Genomic DNA, 26,582 nt, shown 5'->3' with positions numbered 1-26,582 from the left:
CCCCAAAAGCAAAAATAACCCCCAGAAGCAGCATTCCAGGCCGAAAGAGGCGAGGGTTGCCGGCAAGAAAAATGACTTCCAGGAAGACACCAGTGAAGGGGCCACCTCCTCGGCAACAGAGAGACCGAGGAAAATTCAGTCAAAGAGCGGCATCAAGCAGCGGTTCATTGGAACCAATGACGCTGAGGACGCAATATCTAGGTTACGCAATACCATCCACCACAGGACCTGTACGGTGCTAGACGTAATCAGGAAGTCTGGCAACTTGAAGGGAACCTGTGTAAAAGAGATGAAAGAACAGATTAAAGGAATTATGGATGAAATAAACAAACTAGAGAGTGACCTAATTCCTCAATCGGTAACTCTACTGCTAACTAGGAACATAAGTCTAGAGCAGGAGGTGATGGACCTTAAGAACCAGTTAGCCGAACTGCGTACGGCACAAACTGCTCCTGTGATGGAGACCGACATCTGTGTGGCCTCCAAAGATAGGCCTCCACATGTTGTACCCTGAGTCGTCTCCCAGGCTGCAGCGATCAGTGGGGCTGATTTGGAGCTCTTTCGGGAGCAAATAATGATAGACGTGGGTGACATTGTCCAGAGACAGATGCGGGCCATGTTTCAGGAATACATGGGACAACCCGCTGTGGCCGATGCTCCCCATACTCCAGAACGTCAAGAGCCCCATGAGGTCTCACAGCGCCCGCAATGGCGTCCCCCTTTACAGGGTGATGCAAGATATGAGAAGCTCACCAAGCTCGCAGGTGCGGGCGGTCTCGGCTACAGAGGCAAACCACACGAGCTGTCAGTCCCACAGGGCACGGAACCCTCCTCGGGCCTTAATTCTCAGTCGCGACCAGCGGCCAGTCGGCCACAGCGTGTAACACCCCCGGCAGTACCGTCCTCCTCAAGGACGCCAGCCGATACGTGCGCCGAATTACTCCGGCAAAGGCCGCTGCGCTATTATAGGTGCCTCCAAAGTGAGCACGTGAGGTCGCAGTGCTCGTACGAGGAGGATCTCAGGGGCGGAATCTGGCACCCCGTCTTATGGCGGCTGCTGGCTCACTGAGCTGGCTGCTGCCCAATCTGGGGGGCCCAGGAGACAGTTGTCGCCGCTTATACATGTGGGTAGTGCGGTCCATGGCCCTATATAGGGCTCTAATCTGGGCGAAAGCCCTAAACAGGGAAAACGTGGCCTGTCTCAACAGGCCACAGAGGGCCATGGCTATTCGGGCCTCCAGAGGCTACCGCACTATCTCCCGTAAGGCGGCATGTGTACTAGCGGGGTCACCGCCCTGGGACCTAGAAGCTGAGGCCCGCGGGTCGCTCTACAGCTGGCGCGCGGAGTTATGCTCTCAGGGCGGTTCCTCCTAGAAAGATGGGATGAGAGGTTGGCCGGCCCAGGGGCCGGCCTAAGGACCGTCGAGGCCATCCGCCCAGTGTTTAAATACTGGATGGATGAGCGGCGTAAAGGTCCACTGCTCTTCCGACTGACACAAATACTGACTGGTCATGGTTGCTTCGGTCAGTGCCTTGTTTGGTCAGAATTGGATCAGATTGCGAGACGAGAGCTGACGACAAAGTGCCACGAGTGTGGTTGTGACCGGGACACGGCGTAACACGTATTAGAAGAATGCGTGGAGCGCCGCGTTCTGGTCGCAGAAGTGGGGAACGACCTCTCGCTGCCGAATGTAGTTCGGAGAATAGTCAGTAGCGAGAGGTCGTGGAAAGCCATACTCACCTTCTGTGATGCGGTGATGTCGCAGAAGGAAGCAGCCGAGCAGGATCGTGGGAATGCCTTCACCGCTCCCGCCATGCGCCACCGACGAGTCAGGCGAAGGGGAGGGGGCGCGCCCAACTCCGCCTCCTCCCCCCTCTCCACCAGGGCCGGGGTGCAGCCTTGAGGGAGGCACACCCCACTAAGGGCCCTAGGAGGTGTGCGCACATAACCGCCTTCTGAGACGGTAGGCATTCCCCACCTAAATTTCTATTATATATATTATATATATATATTTATTCCTTTGTAAATCTCACATTTAGTTATAGATCTAACATGTTTTGCTAATATATAATATTATTAAAGTAAAATAAAATTTAAAAAAAGTAGTTCAAGTTAATGTTATTTATTTTATAAATTAAAAAAAAATTGATTTAATATTTTATAGTTGGTGCAAATTAATATTGTTAAAATTTTGCGGGCCCTGGTTGCCTTTATTAAAGAATTATTATTATTAATATGGCGTGCAAAATGTTCTTCCAAGAACAATGACAGTTTTAAGTGCCTTATAAAATCTATTAATATTTTATGCAAGTTACATATAATCAATTATTCATAATTTACAAAATTATTTAATTATTTATTTACACATACACTAAACAAACCTTTCATTTAAATGATATCATTAGTTAAATACAATTGCTCTTAAGAAAAATAATATAAATTATACATGTTACATCTGACAAAACAACATCATAATGAAGATTATACAATTATATAATAACATTACTATTTTACTTTTAATTTTGAATAAAAGAAAAACATATAAAAAACAAAATGAATGTAGCAGTGTTTGTGCAAAGGACCTAACTCAGCATATGTCGCAGTTTCAAATCTGAAGCTACGGCACTGATTTTCAGTAGGCCCTATATACGTAACTCACGGACACATGTGTGCAAGAGATGTAATGTATAAATATATAAGAATAATATATAAAACAGTGATAAATATATAAGATAGACACTGCTAAAATGTTGTATTAAAGCTACATAAAAAAAAGTCCCAAATGAATATAATTTTATTATAAATCGTTATGGCCTATAATCACCAAAATTTTTTTTCAATAGCTAGGTATATCGGCGGCTAGTTTAAATGGCGACCGGCCGCCAATCGAAATAATTGGTCGTGCCGACGCCCTTCTATTTATATGTTGCCCATTGCTATCAATATTCCCTATCAGGTCGACTTCCACGCTGTTTCTCCTTTGCAAACTATTGTGATTTATTTATCGTTGATTTTGTCACAATGGGCTAACTCATTTGCCAGGCGGGAAGGGATTGTTAGTAATGGGTCTAACTGACCCATTGCTAGCAATATACCTTATTAGGTCGACCTCCACGCGGTTCCCCCTGGAAACCATCGTGGTTAATTCTAGTGGAATTCGTCACGCTAACTGGCCTGCTTTCATCATCACCTAACCTTCCCTCATTGGTATCCTACCAGCATATACCATTAGCGCAGGCGAAGCTTTCAATAACATTAATAAAAAAAAATGTAGTATCATATCTTTCTCTGATTGTGTAAGAAGAGCAGTATTATCAGCGTGTCTCAAGTTACACAGCCGTCGACCACCAACCGATACACCTTTATCTCACTCGTCCGACAATAGCCTTATAAAGCATTTTGTATATGCGTTAAACGATGACTGACTGGGATAGAATGTTTTTAGCATTTACTCCGCCATGTACACATATATGTACTAATGAATAAATAAATAAAATAAAACAATAGCGACGAAAGAATGCAAACTAGTCGGCCATCTGCCGCGGATTTAAAAATATTCAATTAACTGTCCGTAATGTTTCAAAAACTTCAATTATTATTAAAATGCGATAGACTTTTTCCTATAATTGTTATATCATCTGAATAGAAAAACATTTTTCATAATTAAATCTAATCATTTTTATCCAATGTTTTTAACCCTTCTTTGCATAATGGCAGAACTTTCCATCATAACATTGAATGCCCAAAAATTATATACCTAAAAGAATAAGTTCACTTAATAAGTTGATCGTATCTGGATACCTTTTTAATGTAGATTGCTGAAAAAAAAAAACATGCAAAGAAGGGTTAATTTCATTGGTAATCTTTTAAGTTAGTAAAGCTTGTCTGCTTGTCGACCGAATAGGCGACGTGCTGAAGAAGAACCAAATTAAAAGTACCCGTACCCGGCGAGCGTGTATGAAAAGATTGAAGAATGTGGAAGAAGCGAAAGAGGTTTGTTTGAATCGAAGCATTTAGCGGTCCATTGTTTCTGCCTACCCTAATGGGAGACAGGCGTGACAGATACGTATGTATGCTTGTCTGCAGTAAATGAAGTATATTTTCTGCAATATTTATCAAGGAAGAATTGATAATATCTTGAAGGTAAAATATAGGCGTAAATAAATATAGGTGCAAGTATTATACTCATCCCGATAAAGCATCTAGTATTTCTGTAATATTGAGCGATGGGAATTATTCGTTCAAATTTTTTATAATTTACTAATCGATTACGTTTCTCCAGTTTTTCCTCGCTATTATCAATATTTTCTTGGTAATAAAAGCAGAAGAGAATATCACTTACTTATGCATTTTTCGATAATCTTCACTAATATTATAAAGAGGAATGTTATAAGAAGGAAAAGGATTTGTATTTTCATGTGTATATATGTTTGTAATGAATAAGCTCAAAAAAAACTGCTGATTTCAAAAATTCTTTCACCATTAGAAAGCTACATTCACCCTGAGAACATAGTTATATTTATTGCTAGGAAAGATTAGAGATCCTTACTAAAACTTTAGTAACGTAACTCAAGGTGTAAAAAAAAAAATCTCTATAGATACTTTTTTTACTGTTTCTGTTAAATGTAACGATTTAAAATCACAAACATCCAGAGGGTGACTGTACAAAAATCGTTTGTTTGGGTACCTCTGCTCCATTCGTGTATCCCTCTCTATTTGTATCGTGAAGTAGTTGTGTTTGCATGACTGTGTTTCGGTTTGAAGGTTGGGATATGGCAGTGAATTTACAGGATATAAAGGCATAACACCTTAGTCCTCACGAATAGCAACGCATAGGGTATCATGGACAAAATAATATGTCTGTGGTACTGTTCATGTCTATAGGCGACGGTTACCACTTTCCATCAGACGGGCCGTCAGCTTGTTTGCCGTTCTAAATTGCATAAAGAAAACATCCGACAATTTCTAGGGAAACATAAAGATAAAAATTATTTTAATGACGTTATAGTTCGAACATGTTTTACCAATATTAGCATGCAAATGTTTTGTTGACGGACTGTAACTTTACTAAAAATATATTGCAGATTATATAAAGCCAATAATATTATAATAATAACAATTCAGAAGTAAATGTCAAAATTTTAAATAGTATTTGTACTCGTAAATGTTAAAAAAAATTTAATATCTATATAAAAATAACTCCAAGTACGTCTTCTTAAAATTTATTATTTAAGAATTCATCAAGGTTGTAGTAACATTTGTAAATTGTGTTTTTTTTTTTCTTAAACAAATTTGTGTTTATTTGTATTATTCTGGAATGTTTTGTAGATTTTGGTGTCATACATATAATACATTTCTATAAGCATGTTGTATTAGCTGTATGTATACATAAGCAATTATTTCGTCCATTTTTAATGACTCTGTCATCAACATCATCATTTCAGCCATTAACCGTCTACTGCTGGACATAAGCCTCCCCCATAGACTACCATAAAGAACAGCCCTGAGCCACCTGCACCCACTGACTCCCTGCAATGCATTTCAGGTCGTCACTCCATCTAGTGGGGGGTCGTCCTACACTGCGTTTGTCCATACGGGGTCGCCACTGAAGAATCTTTCTTCCGCATCGGTTGCCGATACTTCGAGCTATGTGACTAGCCCATTGCCACTTCAGCTTGCTTTTATCTCGGGCTATGTCGGTTATTTTGGTTCTTTTGCGGATATCCTCGTTTTGGATTCTATCACGCAAAAATACTTCAAGCATAGTCCTCTCCATAGCCCACTGAGTAACTTGTAGCTTTTGCATACGGGCAACCCTGTAGGAGCATGTTTCGGTTCCATAAGTCATCACTGGCAACACACACTGGTTAAAGAAATTCGTCATCAAATTCTAAGGTATTTTGGATGAAAAGATGTGGCGTAGTTTCCCGAACGCTGCCCAGCCGAGTTGGATTCGTCGGTTGACCACTCGGTCGAAGATGGACTTACCCATTCGGACAACTTCCCGTCCCAGGTATACATATTCATCGACAACGTAGTGTTGTCAATCATAACCGGTGTAGATGTGACATGGACATTAGACACGATTTTAATTTTGTCCATGTTTATTTTAAGACCTACCTGTTGATATATAATCTTATTAATTATATCTAACCAAATCATTTGTATTAAAAGTTAAAGTATCAATAGAGTTAGGCGCGTATTCTCGAAGATCATTTATTGTAGTGTCATTCACCTCATCGTTTTCATTGTCAGCAAATTCGTTTGATGCACTTGTTTATTACTGCAAGTATACTATGCGCGACCTTCCTTACTTTGCATTTGCGGGTATTGCTGACTACGCGCGTCGCGATCATAACACTGCGTCGTGTTTTGTTTGCGCCTATTAAAATGTGGCGGCTTGTAGTTACGTTTATTGATTACTTTTATTTAATCATTACATTTCAATATTGACCTACTAGCTCCAGTGGACTATTATATGAAAGGGCTTCATTTATACATTTTAAAACTATTTTTTATTTATTTTCATCATGTATTGTTTTTTTAGCTATGATCGTAAATGTACGAAAAACAACCATAGTAGTGATAAAACATCGAAGGAGCTATTAATCCAGATGCATTTATCTATTAAATAAGGTCTCATTTATTATTGTATCAGCATTAGTGACGCGGACGCCGGTCCAAGCTTTAGTGCTAATAATAGACACGTGGTAAAGTTACGCATGTACTTGTAATAACTGCATTATAAAAATGTGACGTATTAACACGAAACATTTATACTTTAGTAAATTAAAATGTATTAAAACAAACATTGAGCAACTGTTTACCGGTGCGTTTAGAAGCATACCATTTTGCTCAGAAGCTCCGTATGTAGCATAAGAGTAAGAAATATTTAATTTTAAGAACCAATAACCGATGGCAGAGAAAGGTTGTCCAGTGGCGACACCGTACAGACAAACGTAGTATATCCTTTAGGACGACCGCCATTAAATTCAACTTACAGTTAGTCGGTATTTTTTTTCTAAAATTTCTTATCTGCCTCAAACTTAATTACCATGCGTCAGGTGATCGAAAAAATTGACTATTCTTCTTCTATCGCTATGAAACTGCAAATTCTTGATCCAGTCTTATGTTAATGCTAATATAGAGGCACATAAATCTACTACCAAATATATATTATTATTAAAATAACTATATTTAACTACATTATTTGTATTAAAAGTCAAAGTATCAATGGAGTTATGCGCGTATTCTCGAAAAAAAAAAGTATATTGTAGTTTCATTCACCTCATTGTTTTCATTGTCTGCAAATTCGTTTGCGTAATTTAGCTGCGTATTACTTACTATACTATGCGCGACCTTCCTTACTTTGCATTTGCCGGTATTGCTGATTTTGCGTGTCGCGATCATAACACTGTCGTGTTTTGTTTGCGCCTAATAAAATTTCTTGTAGTTACGTTTATCGTCCGTTTTTCTTTTAAAAAAACTTCCTATCTGCCTGAAATTTATAGCACGCCTCAGACGTCCGTGAAATTGACAATTCTTCTTCTATTAATGTTATAATAAAATCGTGTAAATTTAGGTGTAAATGTGTCTAAATTCGCGATATGTTATGATCGTAGATAATGTATTACTATTATCCAATTGCAAACTACATTGCAGTTACGTTTATTTTATCTATCGCAGAGTTGATTATTTCTCGTTATTTACGCCAGAATTTTAAGGACAGTCTCAATAGAACGATTACTACGATTATGATTAGATATATTTCATTAGATTGGGGATTAGATTTATTTCAGCTACCACCAATCCTGTATTATTGTCTATGAAGTATATCCTATAAAGGGCTTCATTTGGATATCCTAAGACCAATTAATTATTTTTAAACCATGTAGTTCTTTTACTTATGATCGTATAAAAAAAAATTCTAACGAATTAAATTCACACATCATAATACTGAAGTCTGTTTAATGTGGACCAAATGTTTATAGCGTTTATTATTCATTCCACCGATATGTACCTATAGCAATCTCAAAGAAGTCGATACTACTTGAAATTATTCTTTAAACCTATCTCTAAATTTAAATTTCAATATGGTATTACAGCGTAGCCTTTATTCTAAGGACCTATAAATACTAAATTTCTTATCAATTTAATTGAAAATTATTAAATTAGGTTTAGTGACCCATAAAATAATACTTCTTGAAATATTTGATTAAAACGTTAGTCTTAGTAGAGTTACATTTAGACAATGGTGCCACAATCGGCCCGAAGGTGTACAACGAACAGATTAAAGTATAAACGTAATATAATGTACTGCGTACTTAGAGACACAGTCCAAAGAGTAAAACGGCAAAAACATGTGTTTCCAAAGACGTAAAATATCCCCCTGTTAAAAATTATGACTACTTTAATTATCTGTGCTCGCTGTTGCTTGACGTTTTTCTTTGTGCAATTTTCTGTCGGGTCTCTTACTCTCATGAAATATCCCGTTATTTCGCTTTCGTAATTCATTTAACAAAGGCACGACTATTTGCGAGTGCCCCTCGGTTAATGAACTATTACTTCTTTTTACAAATTTTATAAGATCAGTGACACCGCGCTACGGTGTAACTATTTTGATCGTTTGTCTGATATCGATTTTATACTCGGTGTGGATGATAATTATTTATATGAAGCTCATTTATTAATGAGAACAAGTGATTGTCAAATAAGCAGCAAGATTTTCGTGTTACAGTCCAACCCAAGGTACGTAAGCATTCGAAGGAAAATACCGATAACATTAGTAAAGTTCTTTGTGGCGAACTTCTGTAGAAATAGTCCTGCTGCTCCTGTCTCATGTCGTATAGATGCTGTGGGCTTCTCTTACGAAATGTAGTAGGTCATGTGATTACCAGTCCTGCGATCGCAGTGATTGATAGCGTCGTATTTCACTGATAAAATACGTCACGTAATGATCTCATGATTGAGGTCCAGCCACAGTGAGTAGCTCTGTACTGTGCTGCGTTATTGTATCAATCAGTGAATGTTATATTAAATAGCCACTGATTAGTTAGAGTAGGCAGTCACTTTGTGTGTGCCTGATATTGAGACTAGTCTCTACTCTATCAATATGATATAAATAAACAATTACTGTAAATGATATTCATTTAGCATTGTTATGCCATTTTATTAATATAGTTAAGTAGTGGTAGTAAATGATATTTCATGACATTATAATTAATAGACTAAATTAAATGTGGCCTCTACAAGTCAACAGTTTATCATCATTATCTGAACAGGTGAGTGCCGCCACCACAATGGCAACAAACCCTAACATGCCCAAACTGACACTATCTTGTACAATTCACATTACTTGATGTGCATTGTTATAGCCAATATATTATTATTTACAATAATACATATAATTTTTAATATTAAATACCATTTGAGGTAAATGTTACAAAATTCCTGGTAGTGTCTATGTGTATATATGAATAATAAAGATTTTCTATTATTTTTTCTTATATAATGGTGCTTTTTTCAATTATCTCATCGAATCCTGGATTTATACTGTTTCAGACATGTTTATTAATATTTCTGAGGCTAAAAATGCTTAAGTCAATTTTGTATAATCTCTGAATATTTATATGAATTGTGAAAACAGTTAAGTGTCAGATAGCATTTTTTATACTCTCATTCTCTGCCTATCTCGTAACCTGAGATTTTCATCGGGACCAGAGATACAGATAGATCTAAAATACACAAAATACTAAGCTTGAAAATGTGAAAAAGACTATTTTCCACGCTTAGCTTCTCATTTTGGCCGTTGTGCATAATAAAAATACTAAGCTTATTAAGTAGATCTTTTAATACCCAAAAGACAAATAGAAATAGAGCAGATGTTGAATTTACTTGTGTTTATACACTTCATGTGTTCACCGGACTGTTGATTTTGTGTTCTTGATGCGGCTAGAGACAAATAATATTTATGTATTTGATAATCAACTACTCAAAGAAGTCACAAATTAAATTTACCAGGTGCATGCACTGGAATTTTTGTAATAAAGATTTATATTTTTTTACTTTATTTATACATTTTTAATCCTATTCTTCTATCTAATCCTAAGTTGTATATATAGATATGTCTGTGTTTGCTTTGTTTTATTTTGAAGGCGGAAATATTGCAATAAAATTACAGGTTATGAAAGAATAACATTGCAGGAATTGCAAGGCTTAATCTATACTTTGCCTGTCACAATGTATTCTATGATACTGTTTTTAAAATGTATTAAATATATTCATCATTTAGATAGAAATAAAATCTAATATAATTAAAATAGAAATTAAATATTGGACTTTTTAATTTTTTAGAGTGAGCCGTGTCTTGGGGGAAAAGCACCCCGGGCACTACGGTGGCCCCAGATACACCGGCACCAGCGCCCCAGCCTCCCGGTGAGATTTTACATTTCACAGTGTTTATAACCAACCTCATATAAAGTGACAAAAATAAGGTCATCATTATAACAATATTTTTTAGGATAAATATAATACAGATGAATAGATGATGATGTATGATGCATTATACAGCATTAATTAAGCGTTTGCACTCTATACTGGTACGGAGAGGTAGATGTTAATGCAATAAATTAAAAAAATTGTAACAATCAATTGATGGATGTTCGTTACTCTTTTACACAAAAACTATTGATTAAATTAGAATGAAATTTGCTACACGGTAGGTTGTATGCTAACTTACCATGTAAGACACTTTATGCATTAATTCGCACAGATGGAGTCACAGGATACACTAAGTAGATAATAAGTTTGTGTTTCCAGCATTTATAAATAAATGTGTACAAAAAAAAAGGAAACAACCATAAACAGACGATAATATGTGTGTATGTGTGTATGAATGGTGTGTCATAGTAATGCAAAATAGTCAACTCAGTTTATTGTTTTGTCCTTAAAAGAGTAAAACACTGATTTTTTTTTAGTGGCCAAAAGCCAGTTCTGCTGGACAAGTAATATATATATATTAAGATATTTTTACTTTATATACAATAATAAATAAAAATGCCCAGACCAATATAAATAGATGAGCATCAGGGGGTCAAGCTGTATACTAAACCAATACATAATTCAGTACTTGTCATGAGCATGTGAAGAATGAATTAGACTAATTTTTATACATTTTTACTTATACTTGCAGTAAGTATTTTTTACCTTCCTTAGGAGCTATTATAGCGTCTGACCACATTTCAAAATTTCTGTTAGGCATAGACTACTTGGTATGTTTGATATAATATATTTTCATGATACGATATTATATTGTATGTCGTAGTTTGTTCCTCAATTATATTTGTTAATGATATACGAATTAAACTTACGTCATAGTAAACAAATATTACCTCATTGTGACATGTGTGGTCGGTCAGAGCGCAATCGCCAGCGGGCGCTCGGCGGGTAGGTACGCTGCGGTCGCAGGTGACGCCTCCTCGGTGATAGGTGAGCCCTCCAAGGTTGCAGCTCGGTGTCGTACAAGCATTTCTCACTGACATGTGCTATATACCTACCTACTTCTCGCAGTGGCCTTATAAGCTGATTAGAGCGTTACTTAGATCGATCACTATAACGTACTGTTGGGCCAGATATGTCATTTTTTAAGACTGCCTTTCATATTTAGTAAGCTGTTTACTATTACAATCATTGTGTATGTACATATTATTGTTGATAAAATCGACATTTCTGAATTTGCCTTTACGAGTTAAAGTGTAAAAGCCGCGGTTTTGAGGATACATTAATTAGGTATTTAGCTTATGTCCATGTGCATACGATATTATTGTAATTATGTACCGATATACAATTTCTACAGTACTTATTGTATTATGTATTACAATGGAATGATTATATTTATTCGTGCCATTGTTTTGTTGACACGCAATTAATTTATTATTAGTTAAATCGTCTTATTGCCATCATGTGTTATCGTCGACCGTTTACAGTTTATATATTCAACAAGCACGTAATGTTAGGACTTTGAAGCATTCTTATAAATGTGCAAAGGTGTCTACTGTACTATCATATCAGCCGTCCACTAGCCTCTTTTGAACATGAGCCTCCCTTTGGGCGTATTGCCAGTAGTTGCTATGTTTGTCAGGCGGATTGGCAACCGCAGTTAGGCTTTCGAGATGTTTTAAGAGGGACGCTACTGCTCATTCCTTAACCATTAAATTCTCTTAGTCGCCTCTTACGAAATCCATGGGAAAGGAATGGGTGGCTTATTTTATGCCGGGAGCACACTGCAAACTGCATTACTGTACTATACAGGCATGAAACTGCAGCAATCAATGCAGTACATTGCAGCAGTGTGCGGCATTGAGTAGGGTACTGATCGTGTCGTGACCTGCGCGCTGTGCTGTTTGCAGGGGTGCTGGAAATGACGGGTACCGACAACATACGCTTCAGCGGGCACACGCTCGACAAAGCCACCAAAGCCAAGGTCACCCTAGAAAATTTCTATACTAACCTCATCACCCAACACTATGAGAGGAAGCAAAGGTGAGACTGCAATACATTTACGTTGTCCTGACATAATGCTTGAGTTTGTATTGCTACTGAAACGACTCGTTTCATCCGCGCCGCCAGTGACGCGTCGTCTCACTACGTAGTTACAGTTTTTTATTATAATTTATATAGATATAGTTTTGATATAAAGATATTGAAATTATACCTTTATAAATTATATACTCTGTATTAATGTTATTTTAATGGATAATAATGTACCGATCCATTGCCTTCTTAATCCGCCTGCACTATGTATGTACGGTGTACGCTGGCGAAGCATCAGTGGGGGATGATAGGTGAGGATGAAAGCAGGTTATTCAGCCCATTGTGACGAATTCAACAAGAATTAATCAGAGATCAATCTGGAAGGGTATATTGTTAGTAATGAGGCCGCTCCCGTTACTTACGATCCCTTTTCCCCTTCTGTACTAAAACATGTAGGCACTGTAAGTGAACATGACGTGCACTAAGTATATTGATTACTATAGACTGGAGAAGCTGGAGGAATCGCTGAAGGACGAGAGTTTAACTGAGAGTCAGAAGCAAGAGAAGCGGCAGCAACACGCGCAGAAAGAGACCGAGTTCCTCCGCCTCAAGAGATCGAGGCTCGGCGTCGAAGACTTTGAGCCTTTGAAGGTATCTGCACATTGTCTGAATGCTCCGTATCACTTGGAGGTCATCTTAAGTTATTGTATTTTTTTTTTAATCTTATTCTTTGTAAATTTATTTATCAAATCAAATCGCATATCATTACAGTTATTATTAAAAATATTATTGGAAAAGTGTGTATATACTATACTTTGCTTGACATTATATAATGTTATTTTAAAATACATATTCTAAAATATAAGTATTGTTTTTGCCAGGTCATAGGCCGGGGTGCGTTCGGCGAAGTGCGACTGGTTCAAAAGAAGGACACTGGCCACGTGTACGCCATGAAAATACTCCGAAAAGCTGACATGCTAGAAAAGGAACAGGTGAGGTTGCATAGTGTGTGTAGCTCTAGCGACTGTTCTTATTTAATAAGAAGAATCGTATATAGCGCGCTGTACCGATTGTAGGTGGCGCACGTACGAGCGGAGCGAGACATTCTTGTGGAGGCGGACCACCAGTGGGTGGTGAAAATGTACTACAGCTTCCAGGATCCGATGAACTTGTACCTGATCATGGAGTTCTTGCCCGGCGGTGATATGATGACGCTGCTTATGAAGAAAGACACGCTCAGTGAGGAATGCGCGCAATTCTATGTCGCGGAGACTGCGTTGGCAATCGACAGCATACACAAGCTCGGCTTTATACACAGGTGACGCGCGTTAAACATTGTACAGGCGACCATTTGCGAATTAGTAATGACATGTAGATTTGAGTCAAGCTAATATATTGCTGGTCTCATATTATTAGCAAACACTAATAAGCATTAGTATCTGTTTCTCCGTCGGTGGGCGGACGTTGAAAGTGAACGGGTAGAAGTAAGTTTTATCTTTTACTCGTACAGTAGTTTCGCTCGCTGTAACGGTCGTTGTGTTTTTTTTTTTTGTGACGATGTGCGGCGACGACTGGCCCGCGCCGTGGTCATATTTTGTAATGCGGATCTGTTACCGTCGTGCGCAGGGATATAAAGCCTGACAACTTGCTCCTCGACGCTCGCGGCCACATCAAGCTGAGCGATTTCGGCCTGTGCACCGGTCTCAAGAAGAGTCACCGCACGGACTTCTATCGCGACCTGTCGCGCGCGACGCCCTCTGATTTCAGTGAGTTGCTAGTATTTTTTGGTTTTGTGTTGTCGCCGCCGCCGGCCGCGAGGGGGCGTGCGAGTGACGTGACGTGTGGCCACATGCTCGTGTTGCAGTCTGCGCGTCGGTGTCGGCGCTGGACTCGAAGCGGCGCGCCGAGTCGTGGAAGCGCAACCGGCGCGCGCTCGCGTACTCGACCGTGGGCACGCCCGACTACATCGCGCCCGAGGTGTTCCTGCAGACCGGCTACGGGCCGCAGGCCGACTGGTGGAGCCTCGGCGTCATCATGTACGTATCCGGCGCCTACCGAGCCACGTTCATCACGAGCCCATACGATATACCCTCCCGATGTATAATCTATTCTGATCGCTTCCCGTATTCACTCACGCGGAATCTTTTATTTTTTTACGATACTTAGGACGTTTAACAGCACCATCGACATTGCAGACTACCATGTGATACCCACGATACCCCTTGCGCGTTGCCAGTCTTGTTGTACCATGATGCTAGAGACTGGCAACGCGCAAGGGGCCTACTCTGTAATTTTAGTGCTGTATCTTATCCTTCAAACTGACAACGCAGTTACGCGAGCACACCTGTTTCATAGCAAAAACACACGTAGGCCAAGAATATCGAGCAAAAGACTCGTATAAAGTCTCCCTCTGTTATTTCCGTAACAAATTTTAAAACCCTTTTGATCTTCTGTGAATTTTGTATTACATTGTATTGAGAAAGCCTGCAAGTGCATATATTTGTAATAAGCGCAACAATATTATTTTAATTTGCTGTGTGTTTATATAAACTGATGTAGTTTTATTTTGTACTTCGAAAATTTTATTTCAGTGATGCGATTATTTTGCTAAATATAACAGCTCGCACTCAGCGGGCAACATCTACATATGTTTGCGTATTGTTGTGCGAAAGCGAATATTATTCTTATATTGTTTACCATATACGCCAGTTCCGGACGAGGATATCACGTGCCGTGTCAAATCAGATCAGAAATATCCAGAGAAGTCTAACTTTAAGTCTTTAACACATCTGAGAATAGAATCCGAGACTTGGTTTACACAGATTTACCTAGCATGGCGCTACATCGTTCGTGAAATTTGGCTATTATCGCTGTAAAGGTTACCTGAGTGTGGCAAAGTATTGGCGATGTCATACTTGCATTACTTATTATTTCTTGTAAAATTGTTTGCTAATAACGCGACTGTTTGTATCGCTAGTGCTTTTTGTTTGCGATGTTACTGTTTCGGAATGTACGTTAAGGTTCCGTCGCTGACTTCTGCACGTATTATCGTTATTATTACTGCCCATACTTTACTGATTTTGATTTTTTATAATATTAATTAATTTGAACAAGTGTATGTGTTCTTGCTGTAGGTCTTCTATAAGTAAAAGCTTCTTACATGTATTCTCCATGTTATCTCTATTTGTAGCAATACTCAAATTTTGCTGTTATTTCTATGATGTCATCGACTAGTGTTTTCCTCTGTCTTTCAACGCATCTTTTACATATCGGGCCTAGCCATTTCGTTATTTGACGGGTCTTTTTCATGTCTTTGTGCCCAGTTACATGCTCTGCCCATCTCCATTTTTCTTTTAGACTATGCTGGAGAGTATTTTCTCACGGATGACTACATTTGATGTATTTTTTGTATTCTTCTCAATTTAAGTTGCTTCTCTCCATTACATCCAGATGTTGGCATGACAAGATTTTATTTTCTTTTAAATTTTTTAGCTATACAATAGTATATTTGGTATACCGATACCGTTAAACTTGACAGTATGCGACAATCCATTATCTTTCTAATTTTTCAATTAGAGTTCCCTTTTAAATTTCTTTTTGGCTCCAAAATTTCTTCTATGTTGTACTTATTTTTCATTATTTTTTCTTCACGTTCCACTCGTATCGGAGGTTGGACAACATAAGGGCGATAATAATTGTTGACGCTGTCACTCTGAAAAGCGAGGTGATGCTTCAGCCAAATCACTCCCGCAGATTCTTTAGCTTGGAGCACCGCGCGGGCGCTCTTCCCGGCACTTCTTTTACCACTAGTCTTGCTTTGGATGATTAGCTAGAGTATTCTGTACTGTCCATTCCTCATGTCGGTCATGTTGTGACCCTTAATGGTGTTCATAACTCCGCCACGCCATGAGATTTCCAGAATACGACGGTATGCGTACACACATATCATAAACACCTCCGATACTTATTTGCGTCTTGCGTGAAAGTCTATGTCTACGCCTTAGAGTAGCACAGAGAAAACAGCAACGTAGTAGTCTTAGATTAATATGCAAATCTGTTTCACTCAGAATTTTGCTCATTTGCAATGAATGTGAACTTTGATTTCTTGAGCATGGGCTCCAGTTTCAGTCATCCAACTTCCCAGATACTTGGGGCTTATCATTAACCTGTTCTATCAATTGTATTCCTATGAAGAGCTTAGAGTGGGCTCTCGGCCTCTTAGAGATGAACAAGTACTTAGTTTTTGCGACACTAATACATAAACCTATGTCTTTACTTGCGTCAATCGCTCTATTAATAAATTCTTGTAGTGATTCTAAATTGTCAGAGATGCTGGCCGTGTCCTCAGTATACCATTTCATTATTCAATGCATTAGTAGACACCTGTTTGTTTAAGTACACATAGTCGTCTATATATTCTATCTCTTTTCCTTTTGTTTTGATTGTTCTTTTCTTGTGACTGTTTGTCATGACGATTTGCTTTAAAAGCATTCATTTATAAACCAACTCTTTAAGTCTCCGGGTTTAAACTTTGTACCATGTTTTCCTGGTCGGTAGCAGTTTCGCCATAAAGCGTTGCATCATCCGCAACGTTTAAATCCATCAGCCTTTTATTTAATATCTATACCCCTTTATTTTTTTCTTCAATGTTTGTTTTTAAAGATTGTTTTAAGAATAGTTATCAACAATTTGGGAGAGAATAAGATCTCCCTGTATCACTCCACTTTCGACTGTAAACTTTTCTCCTTTTCTTTCTAGTTTTACACTATTTACGTTCTTAGAATAAATAATTGATAACTTATTGAAAGTCAAAGCAAAGGATAGAAGCCGAGTAAAGATGGCAATGAACAATTTTGTGCAAAGTATAATAATAATGTCGATGTGTTTCCGTCTGGCGAATAAGGCAGCCATATTATTTTTTTTTGTCTTCTTCATAACTTGATAGAGTACGTTCGTAACCACAATAACACGATAACTTTGAATATTTAGTCACCTTCCGCTGAACAGATTCAATACTGTTGGAATGGCATTTACCTTCTCTTAAACTTTATCGACTCTCTCATATATGCCAAAGAAACACATGACGTTGGTCTTAAATGTTTCCTTTGCTGGAGACTCGATCGCATGGTGTTCGATTGTCTGAGCCTATATATATTCCTTTGCGTAGCGTCGTATTTTTTTAACCGCTGCTGGACAATATCCCTGTTTATATTTTGCCTCGCGTTGTTCAGTTCTAATATTCTCGCCTTTGTTGTTATGTGCATATTTTTGGATTTCATTCCCGTTACATGTGAAGCGCTAGTGCATTCGGCCTGCTGCTGCTGTTCTTAGTATTATTTTTAGCGGCCTCTAATTCAGAATTTTTTTCTTTACGCTTTTTGGGATTACTTTCTTTTGGCTTCTTTATTACTGGCTTGTCATATTTCGAATACGGTAGATTACCATACTTTCACTCTTCCTCTAATTTCTGTTGAAGTATTTACGTATTTTTTTACTAAACAACGTGAATAAATACGTAATCACTTTCTTATTTACGTAAGAATTTTTTTGAGGTGTAGATAAAGTAGAGGTGTAGGTATAGTGGAAGTAGATGTCATGTGGAAAGTTGGTTTTTTTTTTGTCGCACAGGGTGTTTTATTTATCAGTATATTTATTCACCTTGCATGGTTTATCTAGGTATTGGCGAGTCGATGGTATTGGTACATGCAATGATCACTATATAGAGGATATGTTATGTTAGTTAAATTGTAGGAAAGTTGTTAAGTTAATTACATGTTGAATCAATATCCTTTAATGTTGATATACGACAATGTATAGGGCGTCACTATTAGTCGGCTTTTGTTTTTAATAATTATGCAGTTCTAAGTACTTATGCTATTTTTTGTTTTTTCAAGTGCACTCCTTTATTCGAAATTGTCTTTTTCACTGGTATATTATCAACTAACTCCCTTTCAATACAATGCACCCGGGTTGCCACTGGTTGCAGAAGTCGGCAGCGAGATCTTAATCTAATATGTACACATAATGTAACAGTTTATATGTATGTACACACAAGAGCTACACGTGTGCAGGTACGAGATGCTGATCGGGTACCCGCCGTTCTGCTCGGAGTCGCCGCAGGAGACGTACCGCAAGGTGATGTCGTGGCGCGAGTCGCTCACGTTCCCGCCCGAGGTGCCCATCGGCGAGGAGGCGCGCGACACCATCCTGCGCTTCTGCTCCGAGCCCGACCGCAGGTCCGCAGCCGCCACGCCCACGCCCACGCCCACGTCCACGCTGTTTCACGTTCAACTAGTGGCATCATTACTAGAAACAAATACTTAATAAACGAAGCGGCCGGTGAACGAGCACCGTACGTAGGGTTGCCTCGTGCGGCAGTCTCACGATGCGCTCTAGACGGGGTAACGATGTTACTAAACATACATTCGTTTGGGATATTTCGAGGCAGCAATATACATTGAAATTATTGACTTGTAGAATAGTCGATTGGATAAGAGAATATTGTATTTAATTTATTATTTCTACGCTTACATTATATAGATAGACTGTCTTCATACAAATACTTCGCAAAAAAATCTGTGTGATCAAGATTACCAGTAATAGAAATTAATAGAAATTTGTATTGTGAAGTTAAAAAATAAAAACAAAAAACACTTACAAATTTGTTTAAAAAAAAATTAAAATCGAGCCAAATGGAGCATAATGACTCGTAATGGCGCTTGTCTTCACTGAAAACAAAATCATTAAAATTATTTAATTCATATGTCTATATAAATTTATTAAAATATTTACATCAGAACAATAAAACAGTTTCCAATTCATATTAAAATAATTGACATCATCTGGGAAATTTTTAATCAATTTATTTGCAACATTGAAAAAATTACATATAGATTTTGATTAAAAAAAATGCCAGTCAATATATTGTCAGCCGAGATAACATCTAAGGGGCTAACCGTTGAAATGTTGAAGTGCTGTGGACACTGGGTGCTCTATCTATATAGTCTAAGTTATCCATATCATCAACAATCAGACCAACTTTAAAGTGAAAGAGGCTCTAATTAAGTTGTATTTTGTAATTATTGCGTCGTCACTCCGTCAGTCCGGTCAGTAAACCGATATGGAAAATTCTTTTTTTTTTTTATCTAAAAGGATATATTTACAGATCAGTTCTTAAGAAATTTTATCAAAATCCATTCAATAGTTTAGTTTATAAATCAGTATCTGGTTTTGTCACAACTGAAGCCAGTTTTTTTTTTGTGTAACAAACTCTTCATTATTAGTACTCTTGCGTCTGTACTTACTTGTACATAGTGTGAATAGTTTGTTGACATTTTATTTTGAGTATCGTTTTCGATTAATTTGGGTTTTAAAGATGGTAACCACTTTCCATCAGGTGGTCCGCCGGCTCGTCTGCCTCTCTAAATTAAAAAAATGGTATTGTTTTGTTCCAATAAAAGAAGATGGCAAATACTAAAATTGTATGCTACTGACCAGTTGAGATAGATTTTGTGTAAATTGGGCTAATCTTTGTAAAGTTGTTGTCACATTTATTTTCAATTAATTACAAAAGGAGACACACTTTTTTTGGTAAAATGTGATCAGTTTAAAACCAAATGTGTAGTCGGGGATGCTCAAACGGGGAATCTCCTTTCTTTGAAGTTGGTTGAATATAAGTGTGGCATGCCGCGAGAGGTGGCTAGAGTGGTGGGACGCGTGGCGCTCGACTCGACTAACGTGTGGTGGCGCGGTGGCGCGGTGGCGCGGTGTGCAGGCTGGGCTCGCAGCGCGGCGTCGAGGACGTGAAGTCGGCGGCGTTCTTCCGCGGCGTGGACTGGAGCCACGTGCGCGAGCGGCCCGCCGCCATCTGCGTCGACGTGCGCTCCATCGACGACACCTCCAACTTCGACGACTTCCCGGACGTCAAGCTCGAGATACGTCAGTACACTACCACTACCACCACCATCACCACCACCACCACCACACGTACACACACACACACACATAGCATGCGAACAGCACCATTACACATGTATAGGTTGCAAGGCACGCCTTAATATATGATAACAACAGACAGCGCTGTGTTACAACAAAACACCAGTTCCAACTTTATATACGAACACGTAGAAAGTCGAATGTCAGAAACGCGCCAATTTTTAGTCGGCTAAATTAACGTGTGCTTGCCTAAATTTTGACTTGTCGTCTACCGAGTCTACTACTAAATATCTTTACTCAAACAATTATATGTCCTAATGCTATATGCATTAAAAGCTAATATCACTACACGCGTATTGCAACCGTGTTGGCGCCGCGCCGCAGTTCCCGCGCGGCCGCTGGTCGTCAGTCGTGCGACCTTCCTGACTATGCACTGCTCGCTTTCGCTGACCGCGCGCGTTGCAGTTGTCACCTTACACTTGGCCTTATTTTCTAATACAGTCACAATGTCTCGCGGTGTCATTTCTCTTATAAATTTATATGAATTGAAATTAAAACGCGATTGAAAAAACTTCGCAATAAATTCTTTCTCATCTATCGTGAACATAATGATTGTAAGATTTCGCGACAAATTATATATTTAACCAATACGTGAATGGCAATTTTTCATTACTCGACAATAAAATTTCGTACACAGATTAAAGCCTCCATTTCGAGCAATTATCGAATTAATAAATAACCTTATATCATCCCAAAGTTCTAAAACCGACCTCGCTTACATTTTTATAATGTACCCACGATACACACAACTGACTTTTTTGCTATTAACCATTTTTAATGTCTTCTGTCAATGGCATCGTAACTTGGTTTAATTCCATCTTGCCACCAATAGATAATCTAATTTTTAAAAAAAATTTATTAATATTGCTCGGCTGTTAAAATGTTTTTATCAAATTTTCATCGTGATTAATGGCTGGCAGTAGTGATGTGACGGTACCTTAATTCAGCCGCCGCCTTCTTATAAAATGTAGAGACAATCGAACAATACTTTCAAATCCAATATGTCAGTGGCGTTGACAACCTCTAAGTGTTAATCAAATATTAATAATTACCATCTGCTCTCTATTACTATCCATGTGGTCTAAGCATCAATCATATTATCTAAATATACATTATCAGGTATGGAAGAAATTGTTCGGCGCCATTTTCCCATACTTATGCAAGAACTTCGACGTCGGAAATACGTCTCGATGTAGTGACCGCAGGTACTTGTAGTACACCTGTGCTCACCAGATCGAGACGTATCTCGAAACGGCACGGTTTTGTTCCATTCTATCAGTGTACTCACGTTGATACGTGATGATTATCACGTATAGTCTCTGGCCGAGCATGAAGTGTATATGTATATGAAGTAGCGAGATGATGATGACGGTGGATCGTTGGTGTGTTGCAGCGGCTGCGCCGATCTCGCAGGAGGGCGAGGCGGCGTATAAGGACTGGGTGTTCATCAACTACACGTTCAAGCGGTTCGAGGGCCTCACGCAGCGCGGCACGCCCGCCAAGAAGTGAGCCGCGAGCCGTCAGCCGCCAGCCACCAGCCACCGACCGCCGCCACAGCAGCGACAGCAGCCACACCCGCCCACTGGGCCGCTCGCTCGCCCCGTGCACTACTCGACCATGTAGCTTTATTATATATTTTACTGACTATTCAGTGAAATGTGAATAGTTGTATAAAATAGCCTAGGGATCGACGTGTATCACTGGAACGGTGTAGGGAGGCGCGAGCCGCCCGCGCCCCCTGGAGGTCCAAGGGAATGTTCTTTAGCTAATTATTATTTGACTATCGCTAGTGCTCGTTATCGTTTGTGGTATGTTGAGCGAGCGAGCCCGCTCGGAGTGGCGCCATACAGTATGAACGTCGCTTAGTACGCACCGCTACCACCCGGTAGCCAGGAACACAGTACAAACGTAATATTTGAATCGATGACCATTAAGCTATTCTCTAATTACGTATTATTTTAATTATAATTATGTCCATAATCTCCTTGTAGGTCAGCCGAGGATAGTCGTATGCACAGTTGAAAGTTAACTGTCAAAATAACCTGTCCAATCGAATGTAATTAAATGCGTGTGTGTGCGCGCGTGCGCGCGTGTTTGTGTGTGTGTGTGTGTGTGTGTGTGTGGGTGCATGTTTGCGTGGGCGCGTGTGTGCACGCGGGCGCGTGTATGCACGTATATGAGTGTGCGTGCACGCGTGCGACTCGGGTCGACATCGCCACTCATGTTCAACTGCAACCCTTCGTATTCAGAACCAAAATGTGCACTGCGATGTGTTCACTTTGTTATTATATTAGTATTCATATTTCGCGTTGATTTAGCTGTTCACGTATATTATTATTCGCTCGCGTAAGATTTAAAGTTTAACAATCAAATTGTGTTTTTGTAATGTATAAGAGACCGTAGTGGTTGCGTGAACTCAGTTTTTAATTGAATACATTACGTAAAGTTAGAGGGCGACCCGTTGCGTGCGTTGCGTCCGCTCGATAACATTACAAGAACTTAATTAACAGTACACTAATTAATTAACAACATTTCTTTTATACTATGTTATGTATGTTTAAGTTTTTACTGCTAAAATCTCGATTCATCGATACTTACGGACGGAACATTACCAAATTAGTTACTGTGCGCGACAGCGTAATTATAATGGAGCGCCATCTCTCGTATAAAACCTATACCTTGCCTTGAGAATGTATGGCGTATTTGCAGAATGCCTGTGAATTAACAATATTGTTTATGCAGTGTGTACTGTGACGCGTAGCCGTCCTGTCCGTAGCGCGCGCTCCGCCGCCGTGAACGCGAGACGTTAACGAGACGAGACGCTCGCACCAAACTTCGTACACCGCACACCGCACACCGCACACCGAACATAGCACACCGCACACCGAACACGCGCTCTGAACACCGAACACCGAACATCGCACACCGCAGCAAACCGCAGCACAGCACACGCCGAACATCAGACTCCGCAGCGCAGCACAGCACAGCGCACTACCGGTTCTTCTCTTATCTCCGTACTAATGTTGACATGGTTTTAATTTACGGTGATGCAATTAAAAAAGCAATCCTAAGTTTGTGCGCCGCGTAGTACGATGCGCTTATTTTGTATAACTACGTGTATATATAATATTACGCAAGACGCTAACTATCGAACGTTCGGTTCGAGTGCAATAGAATGCCGTCCACTCCAAATTATTTTATTGTCCAGGAAATATTCAGTACTCTTACAAATGTATGTTATTGTTATATTTTGTGCAATAAATGCAGTCGTCGCATGTGTTGGTATCTGGAAGAAACAGTTCTCTGTGGAGGTGCTGTGATTGCACGGCGCACTACTTGAAGCGCTACTGAGCATTTCTAAAAGCTATCGTCAAGTCTCGCGCTCGTCACGACGCCTAGCTCTGCTCGTATGCAGAGAGATGGTTACCGCAGTCCGCCTGTATGTACCAGCGGTATTAAATATATAAGTTATGAAAAAAACGGTACATCATCACTGTATTAGCTTGCCATATCGGTATATGATGACATTACCTAGCTACTCTACTACTAGGACGCGTCGCGTGATCGGCGCATATTAACCCTCTGACCGCGTTTTTTTTTTCGCTTCATTTCCGCACATCGCTTTGACAACAAATAGCAGTACGAGTATTTAGACATCTAGCGAGATTCAGAGAAACAATATCGGTCTAGCAAAACAAACATCGCGGGGCAACAAGGTCAATAAACATAAAAAATGCGAGCACGTCGAAATCGCGGGATGTCCGCTCAGAGGGTGGACAGATCGGTATGAAATATTATATTTACTTCCACGTTGAAATACATATAAAGATTATAAATCTCATTCTTCGATGGACTTCTCGCAGTTTCGAGCGCTGCGACGCAGTGCAAGGATGTGTATAGATTTATTATTTACAATCAGTGTAACATCACAATTAAATTTAGGTCATTATACTACGCAAATAAACGCCGGGGAGCGGCGGCCGCGAGCCGTGTGCCCGCGGGACGGTGGCGTACGCGAACAAAGTCGCGGGTGCAGCGGACACTGGCTCCGCGAACGCTGTGCCTGTTCGGTGCCTGTCGGTTCACGGTACGATACGACACGGCGGCCGCAGACGGCAGCGCGGCTACCACTCGAGCGACTGCCACTCGCACACTTACTGTAGTATCGAATGTTTCCGCTATTCCTCATTAGATTTACTAATTAAATGGGTTTACTGATAGAAGCGTTTAGTATTGTTATGTTTATTACGTCGTAGATTATTTTCGCCACGTAACATATTTTAAAATCTCTCTATTAAGTTGTATAGTAATCGGTGTTTTCTTAAGTTTCGAGCGGCGACCTTGTATGTCGAGCGTGGTGGGCGGCCAGCGACCATCGGCCGCGTTGAGATGAGACATACTGTTTGAATATAGCCATCGCTGGGCTCGCGGCGTGGCTGCCAGGTCGTACGTGAGTAGCGCTATGTGAAAAACTACCTAACTAATAATGCTTGTTCCTTTTTTTGTTACGTCTTGCAATAAATAATAAGAAGTATCCACACACTGATTTGCGGTGGGCTGTACGAATTCTTATCATCTATTGGAAGGCGCGCGACGACGAGACGCGCTCCGTGATGACGATGATGGCGAGCGCCAGTTGATGGTCGAGCCCGCGATTGCTTTGTTCCGCGCGTGTGTCGTCTTGCCATTAGGACAATGGTCGTCCGCTGCCACCCGGTAACGCTGCGCCCCCTAGTGTGCCCGCCATCAGCCGACCATCTCTGTGTTCATATCGATAACCGAATACCAGTGACGAGGGTAACACTCCTCCTAAAACCATTTCTCTCTATATTTCGGGCGCTTACGTTTACATCACAATTTAAACTTATTCGTTAAGTATTATAAACTGGTTGAAATAATGCAAATGTTCTAGTAATACTAGCTAGGTACTAATTTCTGTTTAATAAAGTACATGTAAAGTACCTAAGTACACATTTAGCGTAGTCGTTACTACATTGTAAATGTATGACATGCTAGCGCGGCGTGTGGTCGGGCGACGGTCGACGGTCGACGGACGCCGGTCGCGGACTACTTGGAGTGTAGTTGCGTTTTGCAGAGCATAATTCTAGAACGGCTACTTGCATCACGTAGGAGATACGCAGAGACACTATTTGATAGTTCGTTAGATATTTGTATATAAAGATTAATATTGTAATATCACGTAAGTAGAGCTACATGTCTATTTTCTACTATTACAAACTGAGAGTTACTCTATTAGTATTATTATCCCATAGGATGTATACCAACGCAGACGGAGTTCATCAACGAATGGCCGACCGGAGTGTCGAGTCGGACTCGCGTTGCTACCAGTGCGAATTACTTTGCTATAGAAAACAATGAATATGAGAATACGTTTATTGATCAGTTAGTGGGTACATTGGTACCGAGCGCGGACACAGCGCGTGCGGTACGGCGGCCGGGCCCGGGCTCTGTGGGCACGGAATAGATGGGATGGTACCGGGCGGCCGGTGGACGGTGGACGGTGGACGACGGAGGCGAGGCGGCCTCCCGTCCGCTCTGCCGCAATGAGCCCGTGGCCTCCGCAGCGCAGCTTCGCGTGCTGTTGCTCGCCTTTGTACCTATTTATATATTTTTGTATATATATATATAACACGCTAACGCTCCCCTACGCGCCGGCGTAACTTTCGAATAAATTATCTTATTATTTGCTTTGTTATTGTTATTAAAACAAAATTAAATAATATTTTATGTCTTCAATAATAATATTTTGAAGTATTTTGTTTAACACTTATTGTTTCTTACATGTGATTTAAGAAAGTGGCAATACAGATAAGAATTAATATGAATGGACTTTTAATTTATTACCTTTTCCTCTTTTTCAATATTTTCCCACTTGCCGCCAATTAGATTAAAGCTGAAATTTAGTAAGGTCGTGCCACGCCGCCTCATGCTTTGACTGCATTCCCATACTATAGAGGTCTCGTGACGTTTGCCGATCTAATACACATCCCCCGCTAGTTCTAACTCGGGACTCGCCTCTAGATGATTCGCTTGC

At 39.8% G+C, this 26,582-nt stretch overlaps 1 protein-coding gene and 1 pseudogene across 1 annotated transcript; both read left to right on the top strand.

Annotated features, from left to right (window-relative positions):
- Nucleotides 1–1,038: 1,038 nt before the first annotated feature.
- Nucleotides 1,039–1,904, top strand: LOC113523140 (uncharacterized; annotated as a pseudogene).
- Nucleotides 1,905–8,418: 6,514 nt separating this feature from the next.
- Nucleotides 8,419–26,369, top strand: LOC113523150 (serine/threonine-protein kinase tricornered). The gene is made up of 11 exons (XM_052896515.1): nucleotides 8,419–8,749; nucleotides 10,355–10,435; nucleotides 12,409–12,541; nucleotides 13,036–13,183; nucleotides 13,414–13,524; nucleotides 13,609–13,850; nucleotides 14,159–14,298; nucleotides 14,397–14,568; nucleotides 18,604–18,768; nucleotides 20,307–20,470; nucleotides 21,921–26,369. Exons 3-11 carry the CDS (start codon nucleotides 12,420–12,422, stop codon nucleotides 22,034–22,036), a joined length of 1,380 nt encoding a protein of 459 aa, XP_052752475.1. The 5' UTR covers nucleotides 8,419–8,749; nucleotides 10,355–10,435; nucleotides 12,409–12,419; the 3' UTR covers nucleotides 22,037–26,369.
- Nucleotides 26,370–26,582: the final 213 nt, after the last annotated feature.

Source organism: Galleria mellonella, unplaced genomic scaffold (genome assembly GCF_026898425.1).
Source record: "Galleria mellonella isolate WM207_F2 unplaced genomic scaffold, CSIRO_AGI_GalMel_v1 utg33, whole genome shotgun sequence".
NCBI lineage: Eukaryota > Metazoa > Arthropoda > Insecta > Lepidoptera > Pyralidae > Galleria > Galleria mellonella.
This window is presented reverse-complemented; position numbering and strand designations above follow the sequence as displayed.

Bases quoted from the DNA above. Each gene is read 5' to 3' on its own strand.
- LOC113523150 (XM_052896515.1), top strand. From the start codon at position 12,420: ATGACGGGTACCGACAACATACGCTTCAGCGGGCACACGCTCGACAAA. The intron at 12,542-13,035 runs GTGAGACTGCAA...TGATTACTATAG, and splicing joins CACTATGAGAGGAAGCAAAG to ACTGGAGAAGCTGGAGGAAT. The intron at 13,184-13,413 runs GTATCTGCACAT...TGTTTTTGCCAG, and splicing joins AAGACTTTGAGCCTTTGAAG to GTCATAGGCCGGGGTGCGTT.